The sequence below is a fragment of the Podarcis cretensis genome, assembly GCF_951804945.1.
Source record: "Podarcis cretensis genome assembly, chromosome: 6".
NCBI classification, from domain to species: domain Eukaryota; kingdom Metazoa; phylum Chordata; class Lepidosauria; order Squamata; family Lacertidae; genus Podarcis; species Podarcis cretensis.
The window spans coordinates 57,989,828-58,012,467 of NC_137175.1; the positions used below are offsets into that span (position 1 = coordinate 57,989,828).

The 22,640-nt window shown below is 39.2% G+C and overlaps 2 protein-coding genes across 3 annotated transcripts in view; one reads left to right on the top strand and one right to left on the bottom strand.

Annotated features, from left to right (window-relative positions):
- The first annotated feature begins 154 nt into the window (after positions 1-154).
- PRPF38A (pre-mRNA processing factor 38A) lies at positions 155-5,099 on the top strand. Of its 2 annotated transcripts, none has more exons than XM_079982449.1 (10): positions 155-290; positions 934-1,093; positions 1,829-1,950; positions 2,325-2,410; positions 3,041-3,151; positions 3,496-3,608; positions 3,708-3,734; positions 3,822-3,919; positions 4,279-4,330; positions 4,596-5,099. In XM_079982449.1, exons 1-10 carry the CDS (start codon positions 161-163, stop codon positions 4,636-4,638), a joined length of 942 nt encoding a protein of 313 aa, XP_079838575.1. In that variant the 5' UTR covers positions 155-160; the 3' UTR covers positions 4,639-5,099. The 2 variants fall into 2 exon arrangements, with proteins under 2 accessions (XP_079838575.1, XP_079838576.1); XM_079982450.1 differs by having other exon boundaries at positions 4,282-4,330.
- A 761-nt stretch (positions 5,100-5,860) lies between these two features.
- TUT4 (terminal uridylyl transferase 4) overlaps positions 5,861-22,640 on the bottom strand; it is a 33,658-nt gene continuing 16,878 nt past the window's right edge. Inside the window, exons 13-30 of the mRNA XM_079982443.1 lie at positions 21,907-22,625; positions 19,125-19,275; positions 18,527-18,613; positions 17,547-17,650; positions 16,671-16,728; positions 16,474-16,577; positions 16,075-16,164; positions 15,233-15,346; positions 14,279-14,356; positions 13,230-13,407; positions 12,988-13,035; positions 12,821-12,903; positions 11,834-11,949; positions 10,732-10,892; positions 10,148-10,248; positions 8,358-8,901; positions 7,023-7,202; positions 5,861-6,369 (exon numbers count right to left, since the gene is read on the bottom strand). Coding sequence (XP_079838569.1) covers positions 6,278-6,369; positions 7,023-7,202; positions 8,358-8,901; positions 10,148-10,248; positions 10,732-10,892; positions 11,834-11,949; positions 12,821-12,903; positions 12,988-13,035; positions 13,230-13,407; positions 14,279-14,356; positions 15,233-15,346; positions 16,075-16,164; positions 16,474-16,577; positions 16,671-16,728; positions 17,547-17,650; positions 18,527-18,613; positions 19,125-19,275; positions 21,907-22,625 — 3,008 coding nt within the window. The 3' untranslated portion in view covers positions 5,861-6,277. The remainder of the gene's footprint in view (positions 6,370-7,022; positions 7,203-8,357; positions 8,902-10,147; positions 10,249-10,731; positions 10,893-11,833; positions 11,950-12,820; positions 12,904-12,987; positions 13,036-13,229; positions 13,408-14,278; positions 14,357-15,232; positions 15,347-16,074; positions 16,165-16,473; positions 16,578-16,670; positions 16,729-17,546; positions 17,651-18,526; positions 18,614-19,124; positions 19,276-21,906; positions 22,626-22,640) is intronic.

The following is a 22,640-nucleotide window of genomic DNA, read 5'->3' on the forward strand; positions in this document are numbered from 1 at the left end:
CCTCTAGAGGAAGTGAACCCCCCAAGCGGAAGTGAAAAAGGGGGGAACGCGTCTCTCGGTGCGCTGGTCCGGTACTTCCTTTGTCTCCCCTCCTCTGTTTCCCCCTCCTCTCTCGCCAGGCCTCTACGCGGACGGGTTCGTGCCGGGCCGGACTTCGGCTATGGCAAACCGGACAGTGAAGGACGCGCACAGCATCCACGGCACTAACCCTCAATACCTAGTGGAGAAAATCATCCGCACTCGCATCTATGAATCCAAGTATTGGAAGGAGGAGTGCTTCGGCCTCACAGGTGAGGCCTAGGGCGTCTGGGGGTGGAGGAGGAGGGGCTCACTCCGTGTGGGGAAGTTGGGGAATACCTGCCACTTTGGTGGGGCAGTTTGGAAACCACACACCGGGGGAGAGGTGGGTGAAACGAGGGCACAAAAGCCCTCCAGGGCCAGAAGATGCCTGACTAACCAGTGTTATAAGTTAGTTTCCCTTATATCACCTATCAGAGCTTTCCCCCCTAAAAATAAAAATGTTTAGGGGTACTCTCATTTTCCTACTCATAATGATATACTGGCTGCACCTCAGTGAGGCCAAACTTAGATTCACAAAACGTTTAGGGGCATGCGTACCCACTGGGAAAAAAGCAGTCGCCTATTAATATTTTTAACCGGTGATCGAACCACTTGAGGTAATACCTGAAGTATCGAAAGCTTGGGCTGGCAGCAGTCATTTGAACGCTTATTAAGAATCCAAATCCTATGCATGTTTAAAGTTCCATCACCATCATAGTATTTTCTGGTAGCAAATTCTCTAGTAACAGTAAACCTAGTTGACTTCCTAGCCTTCCTAGTTGACTAAAAATACAACTTCCAGCTTAAACATGAGCAATTGGTCTTGCTCTAACTTCTGAATCTGAGTGCCTTTTCATATGATTCCTTTCATAGCTGAACTGGTGGTGGATAAAGCCATGGAGCTGAGATACACTGGTGGAGTTTATGGAGGAAATATCAAGCCTACACCATTCTTGTGCTTGACTTTGAAGATGCTGCAGATACAGCCTGAAAAGGATATCATTGTTGAATTTATAAAGAATGAAGATTTCAAGTAAGAGAAAATAGCTAGAGAAGTAGTCTAGAGCTGTGGTTTCCAATTATTAGCAAAAGCCTTTCTTGGTGTTCAGATTCACGTTAGACGGTTCTCATCTTTACATCTACTCATTTCTTAAGTCATTACCCTTACTGTGCAAGTTTCTTTAGTCAGTACTCACAGAAGGATTCTTCTATGATACAAATGTTTTGCCTGTTTGCAGGTAATCTTGTTGCCATTGTACCTCTCTAATTTTTCTTGAACCTAGAATCCGCTATGTGGCACATGAAGGTTACATTAATGAAAAATTTTGGGTATAGTTTCAAATTCTGAGCTGAGAGCATGTATTCCAATGAAGGAGCGTCTCCACCACCACCGTTCTACCCAGACACTGAGGTCCAGCACCAAGGGCCTTCTGGCGGTTCCCTCACTGTGAGAAGCCAAGTTACAGGGAACCAGGCAGAGGGCCTTCTCAGTAGTGGCGCCCACCCTGTGGAACGCCCTCCCAGCACATGTCAAAGAGAACAACAACTACTAGACTTTTAGATGACACCTGAAGGCAGCCCTGTTTAGGGAAGCTTTTAATGTTTGATGTATTACGGTATTTTGATATTTTGTTGGAAGCTGCCCAGAGTGGCTGGGGAAACCCAGCGAGATGGGCGGGGTATAAATAAATTATTATTATTATTATTATTGCTATTATTATTTATTTTATTTGGAAGAATAATAATTTTTGTGTTTACTAATTTTTAGGTATGTAAGATTGCTGGGTGCATTGTACATGAGACTGACTGGCACTGCTATAGATTGCTACAAATACCTAGAACCTTTGTACAATGATTATCGAAAAATAAAAAGCCAAAATAGAAATGGGGGTAAGTGGCTCAGTTTTATAATTTATCTGGTCAGCTCCTGCCCATCAACAAAGCAGTCATTAAGTTAGGTGGTATTTAATCAATTTTACCAAAGTAGATAGCATCTGTGGAATATGTTGTGTAGGAGTCTTGATGTTATAGTCTTAATTAACACTTATTAAATTATCTGCTTTGTAAGGAACTATTGTTTTTGCAACCAAGAAGCACAGTATCCACAAAATATTAACTGCAATATTTCTACTCCTTTTATACTGTGGTTTTATTTGGAAAATAGGACTACATTGTTCGATGTTTATTTGATCTTCAGCCATACCCATTTTAAATTTTTTATTGTAGATATTGTAGTGATGCTCTCTAAAATATTTTTTTTACAGAGTTTGAACTAATGCACGTGGATGAGTTTATTGATCAACTGCTCCATGATGAGCGAGTTTGTGATGTCATTTTACCTAGACTACAGGTGTGTAATGGCTTGTAACATGCTAACAATAAAAATATGAATCAACCCTAAAATACTACACATCAGAAAACAGTGGTACCTCGGGTTAAGTACTTAATTTGTTCCGGAGGTCCGTTCTTTACCTGAAACTGTTCTTAACCTGAAGCACCACTTTAGCTAATGGGGCCTCCCGCTGCCGCCGCACTGCTGGAGCACGATTTCTGTTCTCATCCTGAAGCAAAGTTCTTAACCCGAGGTACTATTTCTGGATTAGCGGAGTCTGTAACCTGAAGCGTATGTAACCCAAGGTACCACTGTATAATGGTTGGAGGGGGCGACCCAAATCTAAATTTGGAAAAACAAGACCTTTGTGATTCAACCCTATGTCCTCCAAATGTGTATTGCTTCCACTGAGAAATGTTGGTTGTTGTTGTTATTAGAAATGATTCAAGATGAACAGGTGACATCAAAGGTTGCAAGGTTTTTAGCTGGAGCAATCAGAATAAGATCCTCTATTTGACTATTGGTTCAAAACCCTAAAATGCATTTTATATAATTGACTTTTTATTTCTATTCTTTGTATATCGTATTGTTGTTTTATTGCTATGGCCAATGGCTAACACAAATTAAGATTCATTCATTCATTATTAGAAACGGTATGTCCTTGAAGAGGCTGAACAACTGGAACCACGAATTAGCGCTTTGGAAGAAGATATGGATGATGTGGAGTCCAGCGAGGAGGAGGAAGAGGAGGATGAAAAGGTTGAACATTTGTGTAGCTCCCCTGAGGGCCTTTTCTATAACAAGAGTACTAACATATTGACTTTACATAGTGCAAGAAAGCATTTCTTATATGGTGCTCATATTGCTAAAGAGCTTTAGAACTGGCCTTAGCTATTGTTATTTTATTCTTAATTGTTCAGTTCTGATGTTCTACAAAAGGAAGATCAGAAGACTGTCCAAACTTTACTTTATTCCTAGAACTTTTTTTTAAAGCATTGAGTCCTTTGTGCTTCTGTAAAATCTTTTTTAAAAGTTCATTTTTGAGATGTTGCATTGAACATAAGGGGTTTTTTTCCAGAATGCTTTGCTTACAATATTTTCAGATGGAGCGAGTTCCCTCACCTGATCACAGGAGAAGAGGCTACAGGGATCTAGACAAACCCCGCAGATCTCCAACTCTGCGTTACAGAAGAAGCCGAAGCAGATCTCCTAGAAGGTAACATATTTGGAGCCAGCAAAATACTTTTAACCAACTTAATGCTGTACCTAAAACTATTGTCAGACTAACATTTCTTTCCCCCCCCTTCCCTGTTAGGCGAAGCCGATCCCCGAAGAGGAGAAGGTAGGAGACTTACTAAATTATCAAGCTGATTTTTTTTTAAAAAAAAAAATTGTGTGAACTTTACACTAATAGCCTGTGTCCCTATAGTCCATCACCACGTCGGGAAAGGCATCGCAGCAAGAGCCCAAGGCGACACCGAAGTAGATCTAGGGAAAGACGCCACAGATCAAGATCTAAATCTCCAGGTAATTTTATTTTGGGGAGAGGGAGTTGTGGGTGGCTTTCTGGCATCTGTTAATTTACTTTCCCATTTCTACCAGTACGGGGGCCAAATCTGTTTATAATATGGCTTGGATCCTCAGTTCCAGCTCTGTTCATGGAAGCGAAATTATTCCTTTCCATTGCTGCCCTTGGTGCCACATACGACACTATTCTGGAGCACCCTTGAGCAGAGTTTTACTCACAGAAACTAGGATTCAAGCCCCAACGAAGTTAAAATTGATTGAGTCTCCCCTGTTACCACTCTGCTTTACTTGATGTTACATTCAGGAGGAATTCTCTGTAGAGAATGAAATCAAAGTAAAGATTTTGTGTCTTGTCTCAGCAGGGCATCATCGTAGCCATAGACATCGAAGTCATTCCAAGTCCCCAGAAAGGTACATATTTCATATTACTTTTAAATGATATTATTACAAGAGGTCTTGCTTACAGATTTCTTGCTAGGTTTTGTTATCCACCAACAACTTTTTTGTATCTATGAATTCAAGATAGATTGTATGTATCTTGGAAATATATTTTTAGGACTTTTGTGATTATCATAATCACTGTATTAATATCCAGAGGTGAATTTATCACTACATGTTCAATTTATTTGTTCCTGAGAATCAACTGAACAGTGAGTTACTTTTGTTCTTCTTTCAGATCTAAAAAGAGCCATAAGAAGAGTCGTCGGGGAAATGAGTGAACCTAGAGAGTTCAAGAATCTGAGCCACCACTTCTTTTCTTGTAGATATCAGGCATCAGGATGGGTAGAAGCTGCTGTGACAGCTAATAATTTTTGTATTCGCTTAGTATTCACAACATTTTCTTTGACAACATAATATTCTTTGTTTAACTTGTGGGGACATTCATTCAGTGTATGTTCATATGTTTTTTTCCTAAAAGAAGTGTGTAAAAAATTCTTTTGACAGCCCGTACTTGCTTAAAACTATATAATAGCAAGGCACAATGAATTGTTTAAATTCATTGTGAAACCTATTGTGAAAGTCTTACTTTTGGAGTATTTGTATAACAGTTTTTATGTAACTCACAATTTTATCCGCCAACAAGCTGTTCAAAAATGTACATAATTCTGTAGGGAATTACTTCAGGTGTATTATTGTAACTTCTTTATTAAAATCTTTGATAAACAAGCTGCAGAACAAATGTGCTGTGTAACTAATTATTATTCAAGGATGCTTCAACAAGTATTGATGAGCTTAATTTTCAAAAGGTTGGAATGCAGTGTTGTGATTTAAGATACTTGCACCTTTTTTCACTTATCTCCCAATAGTGTAACCCTGTATGACTAGACAACACCTCTGGGCAATCTTCCCCCACCCCCTAACCAAGAATTAAATGAAAATGGTGGCACAATAGAGGGTTAACCCAGAGGTGGCATGAAAAGGGGCAAAAGCAGCCATAAGAGTGTGAAAACAGTGTCTAGGAATCCCAGGAGCCTTTGCACTGACCCTTGAGGCCGGTGACGAGTTGGAATTTGAGCAAGGAGGTTTGGAACAAGTGATTGTGGTGTTTGCAGGTTTTTCAATTGTGTTCCCAATATACGCGATTTCACTTAAATGCTCAGTGCTCTGGAACATAACCCTCACGTAAATGAGGAGTTGTCCGTACACTTTTTTTTTGTTGGGGACCATGTTCCTTTGGGCACAGATGCTGGCAAGAAATGACTAGTAATCTAATTGCATAGGCGTTTCAAAGGGGAAATATCTGAGTTTCACAAGCATGAGGCTTCCTTTCCTTTTTTGGATGAATGCTCACCAATACTATATGAAGACTTGTAAAACTTTGTGAGGTTTATATATTTAGATGCCAATTATATGGACTCCAAGATACTATTTCACCCTAGTCTGCAGTACTTTAAAAAGGTTTAACAGAATCCAGCTGTGTATACAAATGAAAAATTCTACTTATGATTTCTAATTTTGCAATTTTATTTTTTTCCTTTTAAAAAGTTTTTGGCACTACATTGTTCTGTAAAGAAATGACAATCTTTAACACATGAAATCCCTTTCTAATTTCTTTTTAGAACAATAGATATAAAGTCTGAACCAAAGTATGAATAAAGCTAATAGAAAATAAACAACTTAATTTTAAAAACTCTCTTTACAATTTATCAAGATAAAATAAAACACAGTTCCCCTTAAAAATAGGGTAATAAAATAGATGACATTTGTATCACTTCTTGTGATACTGGTAAAAACTATATTTTATATCTATGTACAAATGATACAGTTAAAAACAGTTTTAAATAATCTCTTATCTAAACATGTTGCAATAAGATTTGAATCCAGAACCTGATTTCTTCCCATCCCCTTAATTAAACTTCATTTTTTCTGCTGAATGAAATTCATGTTCAAGTGTGGGTGTCCTTGGGACAGAAGTGAAAACCGCTGGTTGTTCTGCATCAGTAAGCCAGCTGAAAGAAAATAGGTTACAATTATTTTAGCAGAAACTATCCAAATACAATTTAACATTTAGGTTGAAAGAGAGTTTTTAAATTCCTGCAAGTTTAGCAGCAGAAAGGGGCACTTATGGAAAAGAAATAGGCTGACATACTTGTGGACCGAGGCATGACTATCAAGATGGAACAAAAATTGCAAGGGTGAAAGAAGAGTGGTTCTCCAGATATTGTTGGAGGCAAACTCCCATCACCCTCAGCCAGCATGACCAATCATCAAGAGTGATGTGAGTTATGGGGCCACAGGTTTTCCACCTCAAGATAGGGGCTTCATAAGATGCCTCAAAAGCTTGGTATCTGGGATATCTACTTGCACAAGCAGGTTCACGTTTAGTTAAACCAATGAATTCTTTTCCTATTAAACAGGCAGAGAACAGACAGTGCACAGCAAAGAATGGAAGTGGTTAATACAGATACGGTAAATTCAGAAAAGACTGCAGCTTTTTATAGACAAGCAACTTAGAAAAGATCTCTTTGAGTAAGAGCCCAGTATGACATTGCACTAGCACAACAGCTGTTCCTAGAAGACCTGTTCTTATCACAACAACTGAAACCAAAACCAATAAAAATAATAGCAGAAAGGTGAGAAAGTTGCTTCATGAAGATACTACCTTGAGGGTAGAAAGGTTTATTCAATGGATAGCTGGCATTTCCCTGCTGCATGTAGTTCGGAGAAATATTGTAAGGCCACGTCCCTCGCAGGAGAGGAAAATGGGCTGGGGTGCCATGGTCCCAAGGAACAGGAGGAGGAGGAGGGTTCGCTTTACCAAACTGTCCTGGGAAGCCCTGATCTAGTTTTCATTCAAAAATGAAAAGGAGAGAAAAGATTACTGTATTTGAAATCACCAACCTGCAAAGCAAAATGCACAGCAGTAACGAGTATTTTTTTTAATTATGTTTCTCTTTACTTAATTTTATTTTTGGGCCCTCTGGAACAGCATGGGATGGGACATGGGCAGCTGCACTAGGAAAGGGAAATCAGAAGAATTTAGAAGGGCTCCCCTGTGGAAGTGCCTTTCTGCTTGTACAAGATGATTTTGGACCCAAGGAGCCATGAATAGACTAAAAGTATCCATTGCTGCTGAGCTGCAGGAGCTCTTGGTGCTATAATACGTAGTTCCCCTCTGCATGCAGAAAGCAATCTTAAATATGCATACATGGATAAGAAATACAATAGAAGCAGTTGAAGACCTGCGGCTATAGGGTGGAATATAAATTTAATTAAAAATTAAAATTAAAGAGTCATATAAAACCAATAGGAAACAATCTGCTCCATTTTACATTATTCACCAAGTGATGGTGATACAGTTGAGGTTCTGCAGTGGTAAAGGACAGGTACTCTATTACTCAAGAGGGGCTTTTATTACCATTCATTTTTTGAGGTCCTAGCACTGAAAGCTAGTTTCTGGCCCTGGCTCAAACTGAGCCTCAGAAGAGTACACTGATCTTTTAAGGAAAGGTGGTGCAAGGTTTCTAATTAGCTAGGATGGGATCCAAAGGGCTGTGCTTAATGTTCTGCTCATACACTGAGGTCCTTTTCCTTGACACACACACCTCAAGCTGCTCCTGAAGCACAGTATTAAACACAGCACAAGGGGACGCAGCTCAAAAGGAAACTGGGCAGAAGTTCTTTCTACTGATGCACAGAACTCTTTGAAGCCCATCCCTATTGAAGTTCAGACTCGGATTTGGAATCAAAGTTTCTTGACAGAAAGCTCCAACTATTATCTCTTTAAATAACTTGTCAAATGCTATGAAAACAGCCTTCCAAACCCAACCACTTTTTATGTAGCCTATGCAAATACACGGTGATTCATCTTTTTCCTAAAAGGTTCCTCATCTGCACCCCAGAATATACAGCATAGTCAGAATGAACAGGTTCAGAAACGTTAAGCAAAGAAACTGTCAGTATTTGTACAAAACAGGAGACAAGAGAGGAGAGTTACCTGAGTTCCCCACCGTGCCATTGTTCACCAGTGAGCTTAGAGTCACAGGGTTGTGCCAGTGTCCCTCATGAGTACTGCTGGGGATTCCTACAGGCCTGGCAGCAGGCTGTGCAAAGATGATACTGGGATCATTCAGGCTTACGCTGCTCTGGTTATTGGGCGGGCTGCTGCTACTGCCAGCCCTCACAGAAAAAGGAACATTTGCCGCGTGAGGAGGATTACCCGGTGCAGAGTGAATAACAGGCCACGAGGTGTTAGGAAGTTGGATTTGGTGGTGGTGGTGATGTTGGTGGTGGTGGTGGTGAGGGTGCATCTGAAATAGTCCCAGGTTAGGCAAGGTGGCATACTGACCTGGGGGAGATTGGGGAAAGTTAAACAAAGGCAGCTGGACCTGGTGGGGTGGTTGTGCCCCTTGCTGGGGCTGCAGAGCATGCTTAGACTGGGATATTGGTTGTGGCTGAGTCTGGTTAATGGAGGTTGGTGGAGAGGAATTCTGAGTAAATTGCTGAGGCTGTGGAGAGTAAGATGACTGACGCGAATCAGACTGGAGAGGGGAAAAAAGGATGTAGTTTGTATTAGTTCATGAGTTAGTTAAGTGTTCCATTTAAGCACTTAATGCTAAAAAGTCTTCACAAAGGAGTCTCTTGAGCTCTAGGTTTACTAAACTACTGTCTTTGAGTTGAGATAGGCTACATATAGGGCTGGACTATCCATTGTGAGGACTTTTTATGAAGAACTAAATTCTTCATGATTGCAAGTTCAGTTAAAGCAGGCTTCCTCAACCTCGGTCCTCCAGATGTTTTGAGTCTACAGTTCCCATCATCCCTGACCACTGGTCCTGCTAGCTAGGGATCATGGGAGTTGTAGGCCAAAAAACATCTGGAGGGGCAAGTTTGAGGAAGCCTGAGTTAAAGTATAAGGTTTAACTGACAGCAGATTCACCATATTCACCAGATGACCTTAACTTAATATATGAAACATGAACAAGCTTTGCTGTTTGTTCTTCACTTCATTGAGGGAGCAAACAATCCAGGACATTTTCGTTAACTTCAATTTTACAAAATAAAAAAAATCCTTCCAGTAGCACCTTAGAGACCATCTAAGTTTGTTATTGGTATGAGCTTTCGTGTGCATACCAATAGCAAACTTAGTTGGTCTCTAAGGTGCTACTGGAAGGATTTTTTTTTATTTTGTTTCAACTACGGCAGACCAACACGGCTACCTACCTGTAACTTCAATTTTACAGTTCATCTGAATCAGGGAACTATGGTTACAAACTTCAGAACAATCTAAGATATAGTTTGAGGTTGGCTTTATATTTTGATTTGTTCCAAAGCTCTTAACCATAGTTTGCTGGTTCATAAAGCCAGAAATTACGGTTAATTTCCTAGCTTATTTTCTTGATCATACAAAGGGACTGTGTGGCCAAAGATCTTGTTCCTATATCACCTTATTAAAGCAAGGTACTATCATCTGAACAAAATCATTCTGTAGAACAAGCCCTACCACTGATAAGCAGTCACCTAAACTCCCACTGGAATAAAACATGTAACTTTAAAAATGTCCTACTAATTTTCAGTCACCAATAGCATCTTAATTCATTGGCTCTTCCATTTGTTCTAAATTGTTGCTTCAATCCTTAAATATGCAAGAATCTGTACTTCTGAACTCTACAGAGGCCTTTTTACAGCAATACACTTCACAAGCATTATTGTTATATTACTTACACAATTGAAATTGATTTCTTATATAAAATTTAATTCAGAAACACTGAATCAAATGAAACTTACACATTCTGATGTCTGTCTAGCACGTAAGGGTCTTTCCACTTGTTGTTGAATTGATCCAGTTACTTGCTGAGAGTTTACAAGGCTTCGGACTAACTGAGTCCCTAAGTGATAAAGCATAAAGAATGTGTTTAATACAGGTTAAGAAACCAATAGGCTGTGGTCCAAAGCAATGATATGTGCAGACAAAATTATTTATGCATCCAAAACTTTATTTGCTGTATCTATTGCAACAATGTCCTCTGCCAGAGAGGTCCAAGGAAGGCAATATTGGCTCCTGTGAATAGGGTTAGAGCAGGTATCTTCAACCTTTTCAGACCAAGGACCCACTTTTAACCCAAACATGCATTTTGAGACCCATTTCTTAATATTTTACCATATGGTGGTGTTGCTCCTGTTATGACCCACCTTGGATCAGGCTATGACCCACCAGCTGAAAACCAAAGAGTTAAAGAATAGGAGGCAAATCCTGCATCAGTCAGCAGGAATGCAAACAATTCCACTAACTGGACCATGGGTAGCAAGGCTAGAATAAAGGACAAACAGTGCAGTGCTATGCATATCTACTCAGAAGTAAGCTCCGTTACCGAGAGCACCGTTGCTTCTTTGTCTTGACTGTTTAAATTCCGGACAATCCCTTCGAACGTGTCCTACATCGCCACAGATAAAACATCTCTTTTCTCTAGTCTCTCTGTCTTCCTCCTTGACTTCCTTTTCGTCATCCCTCTCATTCTCCTTTTTCTTCACTCTAAATGGGGACAGGTATGCAAGCATTGCTTAAAAGTATCCTTGCAGCTGTGTGACTTTCAAACAGGCAGCCAAAGCCTTAAGATTCATTTCAATGTCCCTGTGTGGACAAAAAAACTGGGAATCGCATCACCCAAAACATGGTGGTGGCTTTACAGAGCTGCTGCACGTTCCAACTGGGCAAAAGGTGGGGGGCAGGATAATGGTTGCACCTGTCTGAAGCTGGTGCACACACTGTCCCTGATGGCCCAGGGCTGGCTTGGGTTGCAATGGATTTCTGGCTGGCTTAGCCCAGAATCCAGAAAGCTATGTTTCTGGTCTTTTTGTTAGCTGCCACTGTGAGATCCCATCATAGGGTCTTCCACCTACCAAAGCAGTGGGCAGAAAAGGAAAGTGATGCGGGTATCATTTGGCAGTCAGAATCCAGTGCAGGTCAGCAGGGCATAATCCAACCCCTTCCCACCCACTGCAGCATGGTGCAAAGGAAGTTTGTACTGCTCAGTAAGCTGAGGAAAGATGAGATGTGCTGTTTGCTGCAATTTCATCCAAAGCCTACAGGACCCAAATGGTCCCTCAAGTTAAGCTCAGCTCTCAATTGCCACACATGGTTCCTCCCATACCCTTTGCTTCATCATAGGCAAGTAGCCACTGCACTTGCCCTTCAAAGCACAAAACATTTATGGTATTGTTCATGAAAACACAGGAAAAAATACACAAGTGGTAAGTAATTCACTAGAATACTTAGCACTGTTTTACACCAACTCCTCTGCCTAGTTATGAGTTCCTTCATTGGAAAGATAAAGTGATTTTCTTAAAAACAGTTTTTGAAAGAAAATTTAAGAGAGTAAGGTGTGTTCCTTGAGGCAAACAAAATTATTTTCTCCTGTTTTCTTGCATTCAGCATAAAAAAATTTAAACTAGCCATGTGTTTATTTTCCCAACCTCCTTTTTTTGGGGCAGTCCTTCATGTAATGACCAATTTTGCCACAGACACGGCAGCACCTGTCGTTGGGTGCCAGTTCTCCATCAGTCAATACTTTAGAGTTGAAAAAGTACTCCTACAAGGGGGAAAACAAGCTATTACCTACAAGCTCTCTGTATTCACTTTCTTTGAAGAGAAATGGGGAACAGGGGGGAAAGGAGGGAGAAACAGCAGTTGAATATCTCACTAAGTAAGACATTCATTAAGAAGAAAAGGCAAAAGACAAGGTTGATATTTTCATATTTACAGTCTTGTAAAATATATTTGTAATAATACCAGACAGGGTTTTTTATAGCCTTATTTTTCCAAGAAATACAAAATAAGTGAAACAAGCAATATATTTTACCCTAACAAACCAACTAAATACAAACTTTCAAGTTTTGCAAAACCTAATCATTGTGGTCACGAGGAGCTAAGATAGCATTTACTCTACACTATTCTCAACTGTTGACTAGCAGCCTGGGATTGAATGCATGAGTTTTAGCTATTTATCTGAGATACATGACTTGAAATTCAAGTGTCTGGAAGAAGGACAGAGAGGGAGGAAAGGAGGAGCAACAGTTCATTAGAACTGAGCCCAAGAGTAAGACATTCAGTGTATGCTTGCATGTTTATGCAAGATAAGCTGTGAGAAACTGTGTTAAACACAGTCCTAAAAGTGGAAGTTCTCATATCCTGCTGTTGTTTGTTCAACACCAATACAAACATACACAAAATGTAAGTAATGTATCTTGGAAGTAAAAGAACCAACTTGATATTTTAGGGTTCTGTTAAGACCTAACTATTAAGCCTTGAGTTTTCAGTCCTACTGATTAACAATTATGACCAAGATCACTAAACCAATTATGAAATTAAATTACATGTACTCAAAAGGACCCATAGAACTGCAATAAAGGTACTTTGTGACCACAGCAGAAAAGTACAAGTTACAAAATAAGAAAACTTACAGCTTCTCTTCCCAGCACCGGATAGAAAGGAGTACCAAATAATTTTCTCCCATTGATTAATGCCTTCATTATGAAATTGGTCACTGTCAAAGGAGAGAAAAAAGCAATTAATGAAGTGTCACTTTAGAAATTTATTAACACTGAATAGAACATTTTTCAAGTCTTACTTTTTCTGGATACTCCTGCACCCAGGTTATGATTCAAGTCAAAAGGATCTGAACAGAAGAAATAAACACAGTATTAAAGGAGCAGGGGGAAAAATTCCAACAGCACTTAATTTTGCTGTTAACAAATACTGCTGGTGTAAGACTGGCAAGTAACATTTTCACTAACATTAATAGAAGTTCACTTATAAGTGAGAAATTCTTTCAGGGGGATATATCCTTTATGTTAGATATTCCATAAGTACCTTCAATGGCGATGCATTTGGACGTCCACTGTTTCTCAAATGTGGTTAACAGCTTCTTCTGACGAATGCTGATGACATATTCTTTGAAGTCAAACTCTTCAGTGTAAAATCGCAGTAACCCTAACCAAAGTTCTCCCAGTGATTCTGTGTTTTTCCCAAGAGAAGGTAAACGGTTTTTCTGTATAAAAGTTATAGCAGATAAAGTACTTTATTGTGAACATAATACTTTTAAGTTTGGGATGGTTCCAAAGTAACACATTGTGAAGTATGTGGCATCTATCTATTGCAAAGCTGGGCCGTCCTGAATGTACATCTATGTGGTAGCAGGGAAAAGGAATAAACGCATCTTTTACATTCATAGGAAACTCTCTACCTGTGAAAGTTCAGGTAAGGCTACTTCCTCTCTTAATGTGCTCATTGCAGAGGCAGATAATTCACTGGATATAAGAAGCATTGAAAAGAGAAGACTAGCCCACTTCCATTTTGCACTATATGTTGACTGAGCATCTTGCTTACTAATGATCATCAGGAGTAATAGGCATGAGAGCATAAGAAAAACCTTGCTGGATGAAACCACAGACATGTCTAGTCAAGCATCCTATTCTCAGTAGCAAACAGATGTCTATGAAAACCAGAACACATGAGCTGGATACAACAAGTTAAATTTGTTTGTAGAAGAGTCTTACAAACAGTTTTGCTGAAGATGAATGCTGGGATTGGCAATAAAAATAGCCCTGTGCTATTTCTGTAACCAAAAACCAAAGTGGCACATTTCCTGTTTAACAGTTGCCAAAATGCTAATTCTATAACTTTTTAAAGCTCTTGCTGCCACTATCTAATTTTGTACTTCTGAGACTTTCAGCTCTTCACTTCTTTACCCTTCCCTTGTCCAACAGATTCTGCAGAAAGGTGTTTTGTTTTTCATTTGTGCAATGCTAAATATATTGCTAGTGGTCTTATAAAAAAAATAATTAAGCATGTATATGTAATTGTGATATAATACTACTACACCTAAGAACTCAATTACTATTCCAGAATTAGAACATTACCAGTTCTTCAGTATCATCAAAGAAGAAAGCATTCCATCCATCAACCATTCTCTGAGGGATCTGTTGTCCATCAAATATCTAAAACATCATGAAGAATAAAGGCAGAAAATGGGGTGGGGTGGGGTGGGGTGGGGGAGGAGGGGGTAATGAACAAATCCAAAATCAGAAAGTATTCTCTCTTTTGAAAAGGATGAAAATATCACAGAAAATATTACTAGGGCCCAGATGGATGTATTTGCAAACCATTAACAGTTAGTTCTGAAACAATGCTGGGACACATGCCTTCCTTGACCTGAAATGCCAGATTGTGGGAGTGGGGGCAGGGAGACAAATGATTATTACATTACTTAGTGGTGATAGGAATGCAGTCCATATATGCTCAAAATGAGACTTGCACTAAACCTGTTTGTGACACCTCAATTTGGTTAAGGGCTGGGTGGAGTTCAAATCGATAGCTCACCATTTTTAACTTTTTAAAATAATCAAGATAAAGAACATTTCGTGCACTACTTTGCTTGAGAATGCTCACATTCTTCCTCATTTATAACAGCGTCACAGGTAATAAAAGTTCTGACATAAAAAAGTACTTCTCCGTTGGAATTAATATGCTACTCAAGGCAAAGCATCAAATACAATGATTGCCCACACATATATTTCACATCTGAAAAGCAAAACAATCTCTTGTGTGCAATTATTATGTATGCTGCTTTTAAACTAATATTGAGGAGCACATTAATTCCTTCTGCAGTGGAATCCTGTGATGTGTGAAGAAGCTGGAAGAGTGGCTCAGTGTGATAAGACAGAACCCGTGAAGTGGCATGGGAGATATGCAGTTGCAACTTCAACTCCTCTCCAAAAAAACAAGAGTCAAAACTGGCCTCACATACAAAATGAACTGAAAAGAAACATAATTCTCTAGCCAATCTTCCAGAGCACATTTTCCTGAAAACCTACCTCTTGAAGAACTGGGATTACTGGTGGATCTCTCTGTTGTAAGAAGTATAACACCATTAGGATATAGGCATATGAAGACAGACTTCCTCTGGATGCATCTCCAATATCACAGCGCTGGTCAAATACATTTTGAATATAGTGAGCATTTAACAAGATATAACAATGAAAAAAGAAAAGAAGTATTTTGTGATGCTGCCGTTTCTGAGAATGATATTGTCAACCTCTGGCATGCACATAACCTAAGTCAAACAGGCACAAGGATACGATTTCTGAAAGTGCTCATTTGTGTGACTACTTCCACATGCCCCTGATGACAGGGGACATGCTTCTAAAGCAGCAGTACCCATGTTATATTAGAAACCACTTTTGAAACTCATCAGAGTTCAAATATCATACATGGCATGTATGTCTGCTCTTCAAGGAAAAAGGTAAAGAAAAAATCCTAGTACGGATTAAAGTACAGCTTTAGATTCTGGTAACTATGAATTTCATTTGGATTAATGGGGCACTAATTTACTATACCTAGTTCTAAAGCCAACATATAAACCCGCATTCTATTATTGCAGCTCAAGTAATCTGTCAAACAGATATAATCCAACCATCAACAGGGACTTTGAAAACCTAATTCTGTATAGGCCAGTATGATTATATATACTACCAGTAGCTTCTGCAGAAATATCAGACGCTGCTTGAAATCAGAAATTTCATAAGCTTCCAGAATTGTAACTGTTCAGAAAACTATTTAAAAAACAAGTTGCACTTGAACTGTCATCACCTGTTGGGGACAGAAACCACTGAGCACACATGGCAATAAGCTAAAGTTGCACGTTATTTATATTTACCTTTGCAAAAACTTTCATTGTGTATCCCAAGTATTGTACTCTCGGATCAATGGCTGCGTATGTTGCAAGCATCCTTGTGTTGTGCTGTGCCTATAAAACAAAGTCCAATGGTTTGGGTATCAGGCTTTGGGTATCAGGCACACTTCAATTTGCAGACTGAACATAAGAAATGTTGCAAAACAATGCATATTTACATTCTTACAAAATTTCAGGCAGGTCACAAACATAGCCAAAAACAAATTCAGAGGAAGAGGTCATACTTCCAAGCAATGTGTGGGATCCCAACAATTGCAGGCCCCTATGCCCTCTGAATAACAGCTCTTGATGAATTTAAAGGAGTGAAACATACAGGTGATCTTTTGACCAAACATCTGGACTTTTACTGAAGATGATACTTGCCAGTGTATTGTATAAGCTGATATCCCCTTCTAAGCCACTTCGTCTGTGCTCAAATTTTACTATAGGCACTTTGGCTGTTGTTATAGGCAGGATATTTCTTAAACCTGATAAGATAAGGTTTCAAGATGTTAAATACTCCCCTTAGCCAAAGAACACATAAAAATGCATATAAGCAGCACAAAGTTCCATACACATACCTGGATGCTTCTTGAGAATCTTTGCCAAATTTTCAATAATTTCCTTACAGTTTAATTTCTAGGAGAAATAAATAAAAAGCCTGTGTTACCTACATATTCCCACAAAGAATTCAGAGTAACCAAGTACTTTGAACACATATGCTACAATAATCTTCCTTCAACTATATAAAATGTATTTAAAAAAGAACTCCAAAGAGCAGGTTTAAACATCTCAGGAACACAATATCTCAAGGACCACCTCTCCCCATATGAACCGACTCAGACCCTGCAATCATCATCATCTGAGGCCCTTCTTTGAGTGCCTCCCCCATGAGAGATCTGGAGAGTGGCAGCACAGAAATGGGCCTTTCCTGCAGTGGCTCCCCATTTGTGGAATGCTCTCCCCATGGAGGCTCACCTGGCGCCTTCATTACATTATCTTTAGGCTTCAGGCAAAAAAGCTTATCTATAATCAGGCATTTGGCCAATTCTAAGGCCTTTTAAATGTGTCTGTGGGAGAGGGATTACAGGTTTGTTTCCCTTTTGTTTTTGTTTTACAGTGGTACCTCTAGTTATGAACTTAATTCGTTCCGGAGGTCCGTTCTTAACCTGAAACTGTTCTTAACTAGAGGCGTACTTTCGCTACTGGGGCCTCTTGCTGCCGATGCACCGCCGGCGCATGATTTTCATTCTCATCCTGGGGCAAAGTTCTCAACTCGAGGTAACTCTTCCAGGTTAGCGGAGTTTGTAACCTGAAGCATTTGTAACCCGGGGCACCACTGTATTATGTATTTTGTGTTCTCATTTAGTATTTTAATGCTGTGAACTGCCCAGTGATCTTTGGGTGAAGGGCAGTATACAAATTGAATAAATAAAATAAAAGCAACAATAAAATACCTCTGCATTTTCATGGCCTTCTAGTGTCATGCAAATATCCAGGTCACTGTCACGAAATCCAAATCCATTTTTTGAAGAGCCAAACAGGCACAGCCTGGCCTTGTCTGATCAAAAGAAAGAGGGTTTTTTAAATAATAACTTTAGACTCATTCAAAATATAACAGATTGTACATTAACTTTAAACTTCCACAAAATTCGAGAACAACTGAATTTATATTCCACTACATTTTGTAAGACAAAATAAACAATATGATTCAGATTATTGCAGACCCAGTATAACCACCCAAGTGTCATCTTGCCACATCTGCCAGACACAATAGTTTTTCCAGTGCCCCAAACAAAGCATGTTTTAATGCCCATATATTCCATCACTTTTCAGTAATAAATAAATTCAAGATGTGAGGAAAAACACATTTCTGATTTCTTTAGACTATTTTTCAAGTTCTATTAATGTACAAATCTTGATTCTTGTTTTAATATTGTTACTCAATATGTTTGTCAGTTCTCTCAGTTTCTCATTTGTGGTCATGGGCTTGACGCCAACTCCTTTTCTAACCTTCTTCTCCATACTGAAAACATTTAGGATATCTTCCTAAAGGATGAGGCATGGCAAACTAGATTTTCCTTGGCATCAGCTGGCTGATATATAATCTCAGCCTGCAGATACCTGTCTGCCAGGGAAAGATCCAAGTGAGGAAGGAACTATTGCACATGCACTTAACTTCAAAAATTAATATCTTCTATTAACTTGCTGCCAATATTGATTTTAGATTCTTCTTTTTTAATGCTTCTTTTTTTGTATTGTTCCTATAATAATATAAAACATTGGTTTGAGTATTAGTGTATATAATGTTTTGTCTTCAAGTGCAAGGAAAGATGGTATACAATGTAATAAATAAATACAATTAGAAAATAACTCTCTTGGACAACTGCAAAATAACAAATAAATTGGATGTTTTTAAAAGTTTCCTGTTGCATACCATTATATTCTTTTCGAATAAATCTTTCCAAACTTGCCAGAATCTGTTCTCGGTTTTGTTGCTCTGAGAAAGGAGGCGCTAATTCATCTAAACAAACAAAAACCTAAGTAAGCCATTCAGCAACATCCAAGTGTCAGAATTAAATATCCTCAAACATTTCTCTCACTGAATATTTTACTGATCCCTGTAATTCATTAAAGTCATCTGGTGATGATATTTTACATTTAGGATGCAACCATATCATCTTAAATGTCAGACTAAACCCCTGAAAGGAAAGCAAAAGAAGAAACAAACTTATGTGTTGGCCTTGCAAAATCTGTCCATTACTAAAGATACCTTGGTTAACAAAACCATGCAACTCCTTGACGCTTTGGAAACTTACATTTGCCAAACCCACTGCAAAGTCTAAAACATCCTGGTGACCTTACTGTAAACTAGAACATATGAGGATACACTACTTCCAATCACAGAAGAATGCCTTCTTTCCACTGATTTAAGCAGGGAAAATACCAGATTAATGTGGTTAGAGTTCAGTACCCTATTATTAACTACTGAAGTAGTACTCACAACCAGGTCAGAATAGCAAAACTTTACTTACCAAAACACCTTTTACATACTAGATCAAGTATTTCTCTAAATCTACTTGTCATTGGTGGTAGTGGTTTTAGATCAATTTTCTTAAAATCCTCCGGGCAGTCATTTTTGGAATGGCCATCCCTTTTGCAGATACTGCATACTATGGTTGGTGGCTATGGAAGAAACAAACAAAAATGTTTTATTTTAAAACATATTTTTTAAAAAGTGTTATTTTCCTTAAAGATATGCAGCATATTCCAACAGCTCCTTCATGGATTTGACTGTGTCAACCACAGCAAACTATGGCAAGTTCTTAAAGAAATGGGAGTGCCTGATCACCTCATCTGTCTCCTGAGAAATCTCTATGTGGGACAAGAAGCTACAGTTAGAACTGGATATGGAACAAATGATTGGTTCAAAATTGGGAAAGGAGTACGACAAGGCTGTATATTGTCTCCCTGCTTATTTAACTTATATGCAGAATTCATCATGCGAAAGGCTGGGCTGGATGAATCCCAAGCTTAAGATTGCCGGAAGAAATATCAACAACCTCAGATATGCAGATGACACAACCTTGATAGCAGAAAGTGAGGAGGAATTAAATAACCTTTTAATGAGGGTGAAAGAAGAAAGCGCAAAATATGGTCTGAAGCTCAACATCAAAAAAACTAAGATCATGGCCACTGGTCCCATCACCTCTTGGCAAATAGAAAGGGAAGAAAGGAGGCAGTGAGAGATTTTACTTTCTTGGGTTCCATGATCACTGCAAATGGTGACAGCAGTCGCGAAATTAAAAGATGCCTGCTTCTTGGGAGAAAAGCAATGACAAACCTAGACAGCATCTTAAAAAGCAGAGACATCTCCTTACTGACAAAGGTCCGTATGGTTAAAGCTACGGTTTTCCCAATACAGTGGTGCCCCGCAAGACGAACGCCTCGCAAGACGGAAAACCCGCTAGACGAAAGGGTTTTCCGTTTTGGAGGCGCTTCGCAAAACGAATTTCCCTATGGGCTTGCTTTGCAAGACAAAAATGTCTTGCGAGTTCCTGCGGGTTTTTTCCCCCTTCCCCCCCCTTTTCCTAAGCCCTAAGCCGCTTATCAGCTGATCTGCTGATAAGCCGCTTATCAGCTGATCCGCTAAAAGCCGCTAAACCGCTAATAGCGCTAATCCGCTAAGCTGTCAATGGGCTTGCTTCGCAAGATGAAAAAACCGCTATACGAAGAGCCTCACGGAACGGATTAATTTCGTCTTGCGAGGCACCACTGTAGTGATGTATGGAAGTGAGAGCTGGGCCATAAAGAAGGCTGATCACCAAAGAATTGATACTTTTGAATTAGAGTGCTGGAGGAGACTCTTGAGAGTCCCATGGACTGCAAGAAGATCAAACCTCTCCATTCTTAAGGAAATCAGCCCTGAGTTCTCATTGGAAGGACAGATCCTGAAGCTGAGACTCCAATACTTTGGCCACCTCATGAGAAGAGAAGACTCCCTGGAAAAGACCCTGATGTTGGGAAAGATTGAGCGCACAAGGTGAAAGGGACGACAGAGGACGAGATGGTTGGACATTGTTCTCGAAGCTGCGAACATGAGTTTGACCAAACTGCGGGAGGCAGTGGAAGACAGGAGTGCCTGACTTGCTCTGGACCATGGGGTCACAAAGAGTCGGACACGATTGAACAACTAAACAACAACAACAACAATGTTCCAACTGGAAAAGTACAAGATGCAAGCAGCAAGCTCACTGGTCGGTTTTAGGGGAGTCACTATCTTTTCAAGCCTGATTTACATGTTAAGAAGACAGCAAATTTGCATATATATTTCATATTCCTCAGTTGGTTCAAATAATGCTGCAATTAGTCCCGGGTCCCCTGCCTTGTCCAATGATAAAACTGTTCAATATTTACTACCTCTGCACCCAAACTGCACAAGTTCCTAGCCCAAGAAAGAAGAAACGAATGGGAAAGATGGAGAAAAACCACTTGTAAGTTTGAGGGTGGAGTGAAACACTTACATAGCATTTTGAGTTTTAGTCCTTACTGCATAATAGCTCACAAAAACTCCAGAAACTCTGAATGGTGGTCAAAACGCTAAACGCTGCTACAATACATAAAGGCTTTATCTACTGTGGGTGGTTTTTTAAAACTAGTTCAGGAATGAAACTAGTTCACATGAAAGTGAGATTAAAATATACTTTTTCAAGAAATATGTGCTTTAGAGGTAAGACAGAGGCATTCTCTCTAGCACTATTATGTTTCTCTTTGATTTCATCAAACCAAAGGAAAATACAGAGAATCCATGAAGGGCTCTGCTGTGAATTCAACAACTCTTGGCTTCTGGAAGAATGTTAGAAAGTGGCCCTTCTGCCTCTAAAAGAAGCGCTTTAGTTATCTGAAGAAAGCTGGCCTGGTAGAAAGGACTGAAGCTTCATGAAGGCAGATTCATTCTTCTCTCATCAAGAGATTCCTCACTGTTCTTAGGATTCACTGCAGTGAAGGTTAAGTCAAGTAGGAACAACTTGACACTTAAAAATGTCAAGAAAGATTTGTCTAAATGTCTAAAACTTTTGGAACAAATTGTTCGGACCTATGGCTTTAGCAGATTTATTCTATTCAGCCTTTAGTTAAAGAAAAATTGAGAGGAAGGCATCATTGCCATATAGCTAGAAAATATCAAGGGTCTTCTGGTAATGAGAGTCAATGGAATCAGTCTGCTGACAAAAACATTTCTTTAGCAATGATCTTAAAACACGGTTAGAGAAAACATTTTATTTGAAAAAGTTAAAGTAAGTTTTGAGTCTGCTTTACCTTTCCAGAAGTCAAAATAAATTTATCAAACACATAATGCATATCTTCTGTGGTGACTTCATCTTTACTGTCTTGAATTTCTGCTACTGCTTTGCAGTTGTGCGAGGTAGCTGATGTGCTGGTGCCTGAGCACATACTCTTCTGTGGATACTCCGTTACTGAAATCTGCAGACTTTCAGCATCAGATAATTCACTAACAGAATCTGCATCAAGAGACCTATGTTCACTAAAAACACAATGTTGGCTTAGCTCCTCTTCATCTGAAGGCTCTTGATTGTTCTTTGCTTTAGATTTTTGTTGTAGTTCACAGCATTCATTAGTACTTAGGGACACAGTTTCCTCTTTGTCTTGAGAGTCTATGTTTTCAATTTCTGGCTTTTTTACCAGTAAACTTTCCAAGTTCTCAGTACATCTCCTGGATATAGGTTCCATTTCACTACATTCGTTAGACTCTTGTATAATACAAGCATGGCCTGTGTTCTGCTTCTCTGTAATGTTGGCCTGCTGTAGAAGGCAACAGTTGGTTACAGGTTCTCCAGTTTTTTTGCTACCAGTTTTTCCCTTTTCCTTCTTCTTGGTATCCAGTTTAGACTTACTCCCATCTTTATTCTGTGGACATGCAAAATATTTATATGCTGTCCTGAACCTTTCCAGGATATACTCAAATACCATCTGGCTGTTCAGGCTCCGTGCAACATTTCTTTTTAGTGCAAAAGGATCTATAAAAAGACAAA

Bases quoted from the DNA above. Each gene is read 5' to 3' on its own strand.
- PRPF38A (XM_079982449.1), top strand. From the start codon at position 161: ATGGCAAACCGGACAGTGAAGGACGCGCACAGCATCCACGGCACTAAC. The intron at 291-933 runs GTGAGGCCTAGG...TTCCTTTCATAG, and splicing joins GGAGTGCTTCGGCCTCACAG to CTGAACTGGTGGTGGATAAA. The intron at 2,411-3,040 runs GTGTGTAATGGC...ATTCATTATTAG, and splicing joins TCATTTTACCTAGACTACAG to AAACGGTATGTCCTTGAAGA.